At 39.3% G+C, this 13,382-nt stretch overlaps 1 protein-coding gene and 1 pseudogene across 2 annotated transcripts in view; one reads left to right on the top strand and one right to left on the bottom strand.

Moving 5' to 3' along the window:
- The window catches only part of GCH1 (GTP cyclohydrolase 1), a 52,218-nt gene extending 49,606 nt beyond the window's left edge, over positions 1-2,612 (top strand). The window contains exon 6 of one of the 2 annotated variants that reach the window (XM_065940955.1): positions 619-2,612. In XM_065940955.1, the coding sequence (XP_065797027.1) occupies positions 619-814 (196 nt within the window). In that variant the 3' untranslated portion in view covers positions 815-2,612. Of the gene's footprint in view, positions 1-343 lie in introns of both variants that reach the window. The other variant, XM_065940954.1, reaches the window with a different exon arrangement.
- Positions 2,613-8,218: 5,606 nt separating this feature from the next.
- LOC136172643 (palmitoyl-protein thioesterase 1 pseudogene) lies at positions 8,219-9,164 on the bottom strand (annotated as a pseudogene).
- Between the last annotated feature and the right edge of the window lie 4,218 nt (positions 9,165-13,382).

The raw sequence follows: 13,382 nt of genomic DNA, 5'->3' as shown, positions 1-13,382 counted from the left end.
CTAGCTAAGTGCTGACTTGGTCCTGAAGATGGATCAAGTGAGAACTCTGAATTTCTTTTTCTCTAGGTGTTGTGTATCTTTGTAGACATTTGTATTAGTTTCACCCAGGAAGAAAATTCCACTTTTCCTCCTCTGACTGGATGCCTTGAGGACCCAACCATTGATACAAATAAAAGCTATAAGGCTTACGAACTTAAAAAAATGTTTTAGACCAAATTTATCTAAGAAGTGACTTTTTGACACACTTGCTAACTGTGATTTAATCTTTTGGGCTGCTCTTATTTAAAACCCAAACCAGCAACTGTCTACTCCATGAGACTACCTTTGTTGCCTTGTTCCATAGACACATGTGTATGGTAATGCGAGGAGTGCAGAAAATGAACAGCAGAACCGTGACCAGCACAATGTTGGGGGTGTTCCGGGAGGACCCGAAGACCCGGGAAGAGTTTCTGACCCTCATCAAGAGCTGAGCCTCAGCTTGTGCCACGTGGTTTACAGATCGTGCAGCTAGAAGCATCGTTTTGTCTGGTCTTAATTGTTTTGTACATTCCACTTCCAGTTGTTACAGATGTGAACTCTCATCTTTGTCATTAATTGTATTTAATTATTTATAGCAAGTCAAATAAAAGTAATTAATAAAGGGGTGAGCCCTGTATTTTCTTCTTGCCACCTTTTAGTGGCAACATTCAAGAAAACTGCCAATAGTGTGAGTTGCAACCCCATGGACTATAGCCCACCAGGCTCCTCTGTCCCTGGAATTCTCCAGGCAAGAATACTGGAGTGGGTAGCCATTCCCTTCTCCAGGATAGTGTAAGTTACTTGTATAAAACCACTGCCTTTCAGGTAACCTGAGGGTGCTGGGAAGGGAGAAGGATTCATGTGTTTTGTTCAGAGTATGGTAATTTGATTCAGAAGCACAGGAATGTTGGGGATGGGAGAAAATTATGGTCAATATGTTTATTTTACCCTCTCCAAACAAAAATGGTGTCGTGCTTGAAATAATTTATGTACAGTGTGCAGCATTGCTCTGCAAATTGAAAATCCAAAAGGCTCCACTTTAATCATGATTATTTAACCACCTGACACTTTATTTTTTATATATTTTTTAAACTATCCAGTTGTAACATATGTCACCAAGGGAAGATAGTGGAATATCTATGTATTTTAATTTCACTGTGAGTTAAAAAGGCAATTTCTACCCTCTATTCTTTTTAAAATTCAAGTACAGGAAATTAGTTCCTGGAGTTGTTTACGAGTATATTCTCATGTCAATATACAGGGATTTAGACACTTAACTCTCTGTGCCTTGAGGAGAATATCACACCATTTAGAGTGTAGATACCTTTGCATTTTTTTTTTTTTTAAAGCCATTGTTTTAAAAGACTTAGTCCTGACATTGCAAATAACTAGTTCTCAGAGTTCTACCTTTTCATTTTTCTTGGGAGCTTACTTTGTGAACTCCTTGTAGATGCCTCAAAAAAAATTTTTTTTAACCTATCAAATATTTTTCTAAGTATTTACAGAAACTTTTGAAAGTGTCCATCATTTTCAGGTTTGCAGAACCATAGCTTCCGTGAACATGAGAGAATGCAGATTGCACTGTGAACTGTTTTGAGCTCTGTCCCATGTCTAATGAAAGCGGTTTTGTTGGTGTCTGTGAAAATGCACCATCATTTTCTGGAATGAGTGTAAAATACTGGAAACTGGTATACTAGTTTCCTGTGTGGTCCAAGTGGATCTTATCTTTGGTGTGACTGTTCAAGTGGGATAGGTCTTTTAGTCCAGGAAGCTGCTGCCTTATTATTGATTATCTTAAAATTTCCTCCACTGGGGCAGTGTGGGCCAAATTAAAACAAACAACAACAACTAAAACCCCAACTCTCTGCAAAAACAAATACAGTTATTCCATGAAGGCTGACACTGTGCTCTTCAAATTGATCCTGTTACCTTAACAAGGATACCACATACTTGCTGTAACTCTGGTAGTTCTGCCTCTGGCACTCTGATGCTATTTGGCTTATGTAAGGGCAAGATGGCAGAGGTGTTTTTTTTTTAAATTTTAACTCTTCCCTACTTCTAGTTCCTTTATTTTCTCTATATTTGGAGTTTCTAAAGTAGTTTGGTGGTTGATTCTGAGTTCCTTTTAAAATTTAACCTGATATAGACATTATCCTACTTAACATTTAGACAGAGATAGAATTAACATTCATCTCATGCTTAATATTTTCAAGTTTTTACAGCTGTGACTTGGAGGACCAAAGAAATTGTTAGCTGTTAATTCATCTTCCTGAGATTAATTGTATTCCTTTTTAACTCTTTATTTTAAGATTCCCTAGAAGTGTTCTCATAAAAGTTTAAAATATCCATGGTATTGGTCTAGAGTGTTGGTAAATGCAGAGTAACTACCTTGTCTGTTTTATTCTGGTCTGTAAGTTCTTCAAAATTACCTTTTCATATCCGTGGCCTTGAGTTCATTTTGAGAGTTTTTAAGAATTTGATGCATTTAAATACACTGTTCAATTTAATTGTTCAACTTTTATGTATGATGTATGTTGTTCCTGAAGTTGGTTTTATTTAAATTATTAAAGTGTTATGACTTTTTCTTGTGAAAATAGTTTCTTTTTGAACCACTCAATTATTTTTATTGCATTCTGTTTTAGCAAAGATACCCTTCATACTGGCTTCTCTCAGCCACCAAACTATTAGACTGTAAATCCCAGAACATAAATTTACCCCCAGCTCTCTGTCTCTCTTTGGATATTACTTTCCTCACCCTCCTGCAGTAATGGGAAGGGGAGATCTAGGGTAAGAGTAAGGAATCTGAATGACCCTCATGTCCCTGTTCTAAGCCTAACTTTGGGTAACTGCAACTCCTGAGAACTGGCACTGCTTTCTGTGTGGGAGCAGCTGAGGAGGGAAGAGCTGGCTGGGGCAGGGAACTGGGCAGTGCAGGGAGTAGGAGAGTTTCTGTCTCTTTCATAGGGAAGAGCCTGCCTGGAAACTTCCAAGTAGGAGGGAAAGTTTTGCTGCCTCTTTTCTGTCCATGCCTGGTGGCCTCATCAATCCATCTCTCGGGCAGTCTTCCCATTCCCCACTCCAACTAGGCAGAGGCCCCAGCGCTCACTGATTGTCAGCCTGTCCAGGTGCTGGGGCCACTGTAGGGGCCTGCTTCTCCTTGAAGGATCTGATAGCCTATAGATAGTGAATCTCATCACCTAAGCTAGGAAAGCACAAAACATTCATGGTTTTTTTTTGGCCGTGCCACACAGCTTGTGGGACCTTAGTTTACCTACCATGGATCCAATCCACACCCTTGGCAGTGAAAGTGCAGAGTCCTATTCACTGGACCACTAGGGAATTCCTGAAACATTCCTGAAAACCACAACTCGTAGGTGTCAGTAAAACAATGAGCTGCCTGCTAAGCCCAAGTTGCTGCTTCTGAGTTTTTTTTCACTAAAGATTGAATTGGGTGAAAGAGCAGAGCTGGAGAAATTATGCCCTCTGACTCTGGACTATACTACAAAGCTACAGCAATCAAAACAGTACAGTACTGGACAAAAACTGAAACAGATCAGTGAAACAAAATAGGGCCAAGAAATAAACCCTTGCACTTACGGCCAATGTATGACAAAGAAGGCAACAATATACAGCAGAGAAGACAGTGTCTTCAGTAAGTGGTGCTGGGAAAATTGAACAGCTATAAATAAAAGAATAAACCATTCTCTAACACCATACACAAAAATAAACTCAAATTGGACTAGAGACCAGATATTATAGAACTAGAGGGAAACAGAGGCAGAATACTTTCTGACACACATTGCAGCAATATTTTTTTGAATCTACCTTCTAGAATAATAGAAATAAAAGTATAAATGAACAAATGGGATGTAATTAAACTTAAAAGCTTTTACACAGCAAAGGAAGCCATAAACAACATGAAAAGACAACCTATGGAATGAGAGAAAATATTTGCAAACCATGTGACTGAAAATGGATTAATTTCCAAAATATCCAAGCACCAAATACAGCTCAATATATATATATGGGGGAAAAAAAACTAGCAAAAAATAGGCAGAAGACATTTTTCTGAATAGACATTTTTCCAAAAGATCCAGTTGACCAACAGGGATATGAAAAAATGCTCAATATTGCTAGGTATTAGAAAAATGCAGATCAAAACCACAATAATGTATCACCTAACACCAATCAGAATGGCCATCATCAAAAAGTCTACAAGTAATAAATGCTAGAGATGTGTGGAGAAAAAGGAACCCTTGTACATTGTTGGTGGGAATGTAAATTGATGCAGCCACTATGGAGAACAATATGGAAGTTCCTCAAAAAACTAAAAATAGGGTTACCATGTAATCCAGCAATCACACTCCCATATACCTTCTGCCCTACTCATGTGCAACTTCCCCTTATCAACATCCCCTGCCACAGTGGTACATTTGTTACAACTGATGAACCTACACCAATACATCATAGTCTCTCAAAGTACATCGTTTACATTAGGTTTCACTCTTGGTGTCCTACTTTCTATGGGTTTAGACAAATGTATAATAATATGTAGTTACCATTATAGTATCATACAGAGTAGTTTCACTGCCCTAAAAATCATTCATGTTCCAAGATTTTATTCTTGGTAATGGAATTATTTTCTTTATTTCCTCTTTAGATTGTTTTTTTTTGGTTGATGTGTTTTGACAGCCTTTTTAAAGCTGTAGATTCATTCACTCTTGTTCCCTTTCTTCTATATTGTCTTTTGCCATTTATATGGTCATTTGCTCTTTAGAAGCCCTATGTTTACCCCCAAGAAATGTTAAATGCTGGAATGTCCAGGTTGGTTGGCTGTCCAACCGAGGGAAACTTCAGCTGAGGGTAAGAGAAGGGTTATTTTCTTCTACAGCACTCCTCTGTGACCTTGTACTCCTACTCCTGAGGCAGCCCGCCCCCACCCCGCCCCCCCAGTTTGGTCCTGCTGAGCCTTCACCTGGGACACAGTGCTCCTTGTTTGGTAGCTGAGAGTCATCCTCCCAGGTATGGAACAGAATTCACTCATTCTTTTTGGGGCGGCTCTGTCCTTTCTGGACAGGCTTCAGTTTTAAAACATCTACCACATGACTTCCTTGGCGTCATCATGGTGGTTTCCTTGGCTTTCAAGATTTGAGTTAAGGAGGAAATGTTATTGTAGGACTGGAAAGGGTGAATCCCACAAGTCTGAACATCACTTTGCTGGCCTGATCCTGGGGAATTCCAAGGTTTTAGATGGGCCAACTGGAGTGTTTGTGTGCCTGACTTCAATTACTTACTTACATTTCCATGGCCCTCTGAGCATGAATACCAGGCTCTGGCTGACTGGAGGGCAGTGAGTGACACACCCAGTCTTAAGTTTAAGCAGCTTCTTTTAATGCTCTCCATAATGGTGTAATTATGAGCTTACAAATCCTGTTGGGATGACTCCTGGGCACATGCAATGCAAGGCCCTAATGCGTCCATTCGCTTTTCCTCTTATTTCACATTCTCTTGTTTGGTTTGAGCAATGTGTCCACAACCCTGACCTTTTGAGAAATCCTTGAACTTTGGGAACTGACCATGCTGCCCAGAGAGCTGTGGTTTGGCTGTTGATCAGTGCTGAGAAGGCTGTGTTGAGGGAGAGCTGTGATGAAATGCCAGGATGTGTACCAAAACTTCCTCTGAGGCTGTCATACTTAGGTTTTGTTAAATTTCTCCTGGTTTTAGAATGAGCTTCTCCTCTTTTTCCCTGGATCTTCTCATATTTGAAAATGTGCCAAATGAATAGATAAAGACACTCGTCTTCTTGGAGGTTTCTCATGTCACCCGTGTGATGACACTCATCTTTAAAGTCATATTTGATCTTGACTGGTATATTTCATTATGGAACCTTTTCTTTTTGTAGGGCAATGCCACTTGTAAAATCTAAGGGTAAACTAAACGAGAAACAGAAATGCTAGTAAGTAAAAATCAGTTTAAAACAAACAGGGACCCTGTAATTATTTCACAGCAGTCATTTGGAAAGTAACTTTAAGCACATCTAATCTCAGGGCAAAACTTCTCATTTCTAGGTCCTTCCGAAAGCTGACTCATCTGTGAGCAAGAAGCATGTGAACTTGAAGTTCTCATCCAAATTTTATCTTGCTAAACAGTTGTCAAAATCACCTCCTAACAGAGGGCTGAGGGTGACTTACGTCAATGCTTGATCATTTTAGCAGAATTCCCATATAAATTGAATATTTAGAAGGTAATTAGAACATTAAAAATATCTCGTGTACTTAAAATATCAATAGGTCAACAATAAATTCTCATGAACCTTTAACTGTTGGTTTGGGCAAAAAGTTTGTTTAGTGTTTCCTGTAAGCTGGCACTCAGTTCAGTTGCTCAGTCATGTCCGACTCTTTGTGACCCCATGGACTGCCGTACTCCAGGCTTCCCTGTCCATCACCAAGTCCCGGAGCTTACTCAAACTCGTCCATCAAGTCGGTGATGCCATTCAGCCGTCTCATCCTCTGTTGTCCCCTTCTCCTCCCGCCTTCAATCCCTCCCAGCATCAGGGTCTTTTCCAATGAGTCAGTTCTTCACATCAGTGGCCAAAGTATTGGCGTTTCAGCTTCAGCATCAGTCCTTCCAATGAATATTCATGACTGATTTCCTTTAGGATTGACTGGTACTAGTAACACTTAATTGTCTTTAACTTCATTTGAAACAATTATTTTATATTGTATTGTGACAGCTGTCATATCAGTGTGCATTTAAAAAAAAATTGCTGAATTTTTGTGTAGCCATTTAAATTTTGAAGATAGAAGGAAAAAGCAACATTTTTGGCATATTATGCTTTATTATTTCAAGAAAGGTAAAAACACTACTGAAACACACAAAAAAAGATTTGGGCAGTGTATGCAAAAGGGGCTGTGACTGATCGAAAGTGTCAAAAGTGGTTTGTGAAGCTTCTGAAGCTTTCTCCTGGAGATTTCCCACTGGATGATGCTCCATGGCTAGGTAGACCAGTTGAAGTTGATAGCGATCAAATTGAGACATTAATTGAGAAAAATCAACATTATAACATGTGGGAGATAGCCTACAAATTCAAAATATCCAAATCAAGCATTGAAAATCATTTGCATCAGCTTGATTATGTTAATCACTTTGATGTTTGGGTTCCATGTAAGTTAAGCAGGAGTGGGGTGGGACCTTCTTGACCATACTTCCCCACGTGATTCTCCATTTAAACATAAAGAAAACATTTCACTTTTAAAACATATTGTAATGGGTGATGAAAGTGGATACTGTACAATAATATGGAATAGAAGAGATCATGGGGCAATTGAAATGAACCACCACACCAAAGGCAGGTCTTCGTGATGTATATATGGTGGAATTGGGAGTCCTCTATTATAAGCTCCTTCTGGAAAACCAAATGATAAATTCCAGCAAGTACTGCTCCAAACTAGACCAACTGAAGGCAGCACTCGACAAAAAGCATCTGGAATTAGTAAACAGAAAATGCATAACCTTTTGTCAGAGAAGTGCAAGATCGCATGTTTCTTTGATGACCACGCTTTGTTACAACTGGGCTGGGAAGTTCTGATTCATTTGCCTGTTTGCCAGACATTGCACCTTCAGATTTCCATTTATTTCAGTCTTTACAAAGTTCTGTTAATGGAAAAATATTCCAATTCCCTAGATGACTGTAAAAAACACCTGAAACTGTTCTTTGCTCAAAAATATAAAAAGTTTTGGGAAGATGGAATTATGAAGTTGCTCGAAAAATGGCAGAAGGTAGTAGAATAAAATTGTGAGTATATTGTTCAATAAAGTTCTTAGTGAAAATGAAAAATGTGTCTTTTATTTTTACTTATAAACTGAAGGAAATTTTTGGCCAACCCACAAACACTGTAAAAGAGAATGTTAAAATCAAAGTGAAAACCCCAAACCCTGAGAACTGATAATTTACATTTCCTGTATTTTAGCTTTTTTTTGAGAATGGAAGAGAAATCTTCCAGATTTCAACAAACCATATGTTGATAGGATGAGACAAAGGATTAAGATTCGTATCTTGGATCATTCCAGACAGGCATGTTAGATGGTGACTAGAGAGGAGATTAATTGCTAGCTGGATCTGAGCTCAGGCTTGGGCATGGAGGACACTGGTTTGGAAGTGTGAAGGGTTCCCTGAACTCTGGTGCAGTCTATGAGGGTTTCACTCAAGGAAGGGTATGATGTGGGCATAAAACCATTCTTCAGACAGTTGGGGATGGTCTCCTTTTAGAGCCAGGTACACCAGCTGTCCTGTATCTTCCATTGCCTTTAGCCCCAGGCAGTCCTCTGTGTAGAGGGTGCTCTACTGTGAGGGAATGGTTTTCTTGGCTTGGCCACTTCTGTTAAATCCAAACTGCTCAGAATCCATGGGGTCCACAGTGGAATCATTGAGGAATTTCACCATCCCAATCTTCTTCAAGGCCATGACGTTTTTCTTGTAGGACTCATTGACACGTCTCTCATTAATATCTGCCCAGAAGATGCTGTGATTGTGGTAGATGTCCTCCTTTATGGGGTTGTACCAGTATTCTGCTTGCACCAGGCATGCTTGCATAGCTTTGTCTGTAAGCCCAACATCCAGTGTTTTTCTATCAAGTCATAGATGTGAGAGCTCTCTCCCGGGCACAGAGGAAGTCTAAAAACACCTTGATGTTGTCCCCCAACTGAGATGAGATTGCTCATGGGAGGTGATGGACATCTCTGAGCCACTGCCTGTAGAAATTGGCCTCCGGAGAATCCCATAGCATTGTAGCCTTGCTGAAACTTAGGATCTTTAGCAAGAATCTGGTGAATTGTTGTTACTTGGGAGCCGAGATTCAAAAAGAAGCTGTTCATCACATCCTCTATCAGCGTCTTTCCAATCCCTAAAGATAAGATATAAATTTCAGGTATTTTCTCCTCAACCATTTTTAAAAATATCACCCATGCTTAAGGGATTACAACAGCTGTCTCCCATCCCATGCCAGAAATAATGATCATAATGCATCTTACATTCTGATAGTTACAGAGACCACTTACCACTTTAGACCTCTCAGTGGCACCGGGGCCAATGGGTCACAATGCCCTAGCACTAGGGGCGTGCAGGACCCCGGAAGGAAAACGAGAGCCGGTCACATGACCGCACTCTCAACAGCTTTGTCAGGAACATTTATTTCATTTTACCAGTGAACAAGTTGGGGCTTAGGGAGAATTAAATGACCTGCCTTCTGGCCACTGGGTTAAAGAGAGGAGGTTCCTGTCTTGGCTCTCCCTCTGTCGATCATCTTGTTAACCATTGGTCCTAAACCATGAGATCACCTCTAGCTCACTGTTGTAAATGAATGGTCTTTTCCAGTTGACCTCTGTAACGCTGAGCGCCCATTCTTTTGAATTGGAATCAGATTTTTTTTTTTTTAATTTTAGATTTTATGATCAGGCCCAGTCACATTTAATTATTGCGCAGTATTTGCTAAAACAGAATTTCCCACCCACAGAATGTGTCAACCTCAGTATGTAGAATCAGATTTTTGAAGGTGTCCTCAATCGACTTTGCCCTTTGAACGCAAAAGTGCTGCTGGGAGTAACTTTAAAATGGGCGTGGGTGTGGGGCGGTGAATCAGCTATCTGTAGTTCTAGCTGACCACACAGTCTTAAATGCTCATACTTTAAAAATACTGCATATATATTTTAAACTGGTAATATGTTGTACTTAGCACAAAATTCAAATGGCAGAAAAAAATATTAAGGAAAAGCGTACTCCCTTCTTCACCCTTGAGTGAGCCAGGTAACTGCTGTCACCACAGATATTTTATGAAATGCTTTATTGTTACTGCACGGTGATGAGAACCCTTTCCTTCTCCAGCCAGTCTGACTGTATGTTCTTTCCGATGGTAGACTACATGGTTCAAAAGTGGTAAGTGGTTTCTGTAACTATTAGAATGTAAGATCCATTATGATGATAAATTTCTAGTGCTTTTTAAAAGTCAATGTTGGGTGCTTTCTCAAAGAATTGTTTAGTGAAAACTTCTCCCCTTCAAATGCGACCATTTTACAGAACTTTGACCATTTTAGCAAAAGAAAAGTGATTCTGGTGAGCTGAGTGTCTAAAGCAGAGGTTCATTTAAAATTTGGTTTTCTTTCAATTTTTGGCCTATTTTTTTTGAATAGGCAATACATTCACATAAAATGTGAAATGCACAAAAGGATATACGTTGAAAAGTTTCTCTCTCTTCCCAGCCACCACTAGAAACTCCCCAAATCATTGTTTTTGTATCACCTTCTTACATTTGCTTCCAAAAATATTTAAGGCTTATGTAAGCAAAGTCATACACATACAAAATTATTTCTATATTATATATATTACATATCTGTCTGCTTATTTAAATCAAAGATGCTTGACCATATGTGTTCATCAAAATTACATGGGCTTAGATAATCCGTGTGCCTGCACCCTGGAGGCCTTATTCACTATTTGTAACTGTTATTTTTAAAAACTGCCCTTGGTTATTCTGGTGGGCTTCCCTGGATATGAACCACCAGCCTGAGATACAATCATTCAGACCTGTGGAACCCACCAGGAAGCTACTGGGCCCTTGCCCAGGCGACTTGGGCAGGAAAACAGCCGTGCGGGTCACTCAGTGAGCAATCGGTTCCACCACCCAGGGTTAAGGGCATCTGCAACCACTCAGCTGATAAGTCTAAAGGTAAATTGTCCCTTAAAAGGGACTGTCTCCAGATTAATAAAATCAGTGATGCAATTACCTGTGTATAAATCACTTAGTTCTCTGGCCTGATTTTTTTAAATACACTCTACTTTTCCCCCTCTGATTTTTATAGTTACTCATCATACAAAACATAGAAAATAAAGTAAAGCATAAAGAAAAAGAGGTACCCATAATTACATAGCCCAGAGATAACTACTGGGAACATTTGCTTTATTTTACTTAGTTTTTAAATTGTGCAAGTAATATATGGGCACTTCTGGATTTAAGCAAATCTACCCAGACATTATCTGTATGTATTTAGTATGTAACACTAATGCCTAAAGGGTAAGGAAGGACTTAACCCACACACATTGTTACACCCAACAAAAATCTACAGTGATTACTTAATATCCAACCCATTCTGCATTGACTTTTCCCCAGATGGTCTCAAATTTCTTTTTAGAGTTCATTAGCAACACTGACAGACACTCTGCCAGTTTTTTCTCCCTGCTTCTCCACAGGCGACTGTCTACAATACTTGAATACTGTAAAGTACACATAGCCTTTCCCTTTCTTGTTGCTTCAGTTATGTCTGACCCCTTGTACCCCTATGGACTGTAGCCCACCAGGTTCCTCTGTCCATGGGCTTCTCCAGGCAGGAATCCTGGAGTGGAGTTGCCATGCCCTCCTCCAGGGGATCTTCCCGACACAGGGATCAAACCTGCATCTCGTCGTTGGCAGGTGGGTTCTTTACCACTAGCGCCACCTGGGAAGCCCTTCCCTCTCTTAACTTTGTATTTTATACTGGTGTGTCTTACCTTGTAGCTTGGTTTAAATGGTTCCAAGACATTCCAGGGTAGAAATGTTATAATGTAGCAATCAATTTCATAAAGATGGACTTTTAGGTTATCTCTGGTTTTTTATTATTATAAATAATACTACAGTAAGTATCTCTATTTCTTGAGAATAAGGCTCAAGATCCAAATTTACTGGGACAAAGAAGTCCTCACCCTTCTTTCTTTCCCTCCCCAAGTGACAAGAATGGAGAGCTTAGAAGGAGCCATTCACTGCTCATCCCCTGCAACGTGGCCATCCTCTGCCTTAGAGTAAATGTTTAAAAATGTTATTTATTTATTTATTTGGGTGTGCCGGGTCCCAGTTGCAGCATTTAACATCTTCCAGTTGTGACATGTGGTATCTTAGCTCCCTGACCAGGGACCAAAACCGGGCCACCCATATTGGGTCCATAGAGTCTCAGCAACTGGACCACCAGGGAAGTTCCTTATAGCTAAAATTTTTATAGCACACAAAGTAATTTATTTCTTTATCCAGGGATACTTTGCATCTCATTTGTCTTGGCAGGCTTACATTTTTTAAATGGAGCATTTTATCAAAACAATTGTAGATTTACATACAGTTGTGAGAAACACTATGCAGAGATCCCTTGTATATGTTCCCCCAAGGCTAAATTTAGCAAAACTATCATACAATATCACAACCAAGATGTTGACATTGATACAATTCACCAATGTTATTCAAATTTTCTCACTTTTACTTGTACTCATGCATGTATGTATTAAGTTTTATGCAATTTTATCACATATGTGGAGTGGTGTATCCACCACTGTATTCAATACTGAATGGTTCCAATGCCACAGAGAATTTTCATACTGTCTTATTAGAATCATACACCCTCCCTTAACATTTTAAAAAGACTCTTGATAATATTCCAAACTACTTCCTGGAAAGGTGTTAACAGAATTGGATATCAGTCTAAAAATGTAATATATTACTGGAGAACAAAATTTTCACTGTCTTACCTTTATTTAACATAAAAGACTTTAACTGTCTTTTTAATACATTTATTATCAACTTGAGTCTCAAAGAGTATTACAAATCCTTTCCTAGAGGATATAGGACAGGCAGTTCCTTCATTTCTTTGGATATTCAATTCTTCAAAACATTATTGTCAGCAAAAATCAAGTCACTGAAGCTGCCAAATGCAATAAGCATACAGACTTCTATCTTTAACAAACCTGATACTAACTTTATAAAAACTCTTCTCATGGTTTTGAGATAATAGTATTTTCCTTAATGGGGTTTTCTGGCTGAGGGCAGACTGGAAGACTGCGAACATTATTTCTAAAAGGGATTTGATCTAAATCAAAAGATATTTACCTTTTCTAAGTACAATTCAATGAAAAATCATTTTATTTTCTTTGAGTGGAGGTCACCTCTGGGAGGAGGGGCCCTCACAGTCTCTCTCCCTGAGAAAAGAGCTTACTCTTTCTGCTCGTTATTGGTCGGGGTAATCCAAGTCATCATTGCAGCAGGCTCCTTTTGTGGGGTCAGAATTCTGACTGGTCTACAGTGACTCAGTGGGATCTACCTCTTATTATAAGCTATCATTTCTCCTAAAGGCAGAGCACTGCTGAACTTGGAATTGAGGAGATTATAAACAACAATATAGGGATGAATTTGGACTAGAAGGAATGTAAAAAAAACACAGATGGGGATAGGTGGAATTAGAAGGGACTCTCCACAACAAATACATCAATACAGCATGGGAAGTTACTTGGGCCAGGAATGCACTTTAGGATAAATCATTCCTCAGTCAGCCTGGAAAAATGAAGACATACAATG

This window comes from Muntiacus reevesi, chromosome 7 (assembly GCF_963930625.1).
Source record: "Muntiacus reevesi chromosome 7, mMunRee1.1, whole genome shotgun sequence".
Classification (NCBI taxonomy): domain Eukaryota; kingdom Metazoa; phylum Chordata; class Mammalia; order Artiodactyla; family Cervidae; genus Muntiacus; species Muntiacus reevesi.
Note: the sequence above shows the minus strand (reverse complement) of the source record. Positions and strands in the feature narration are given on the sequence as shown.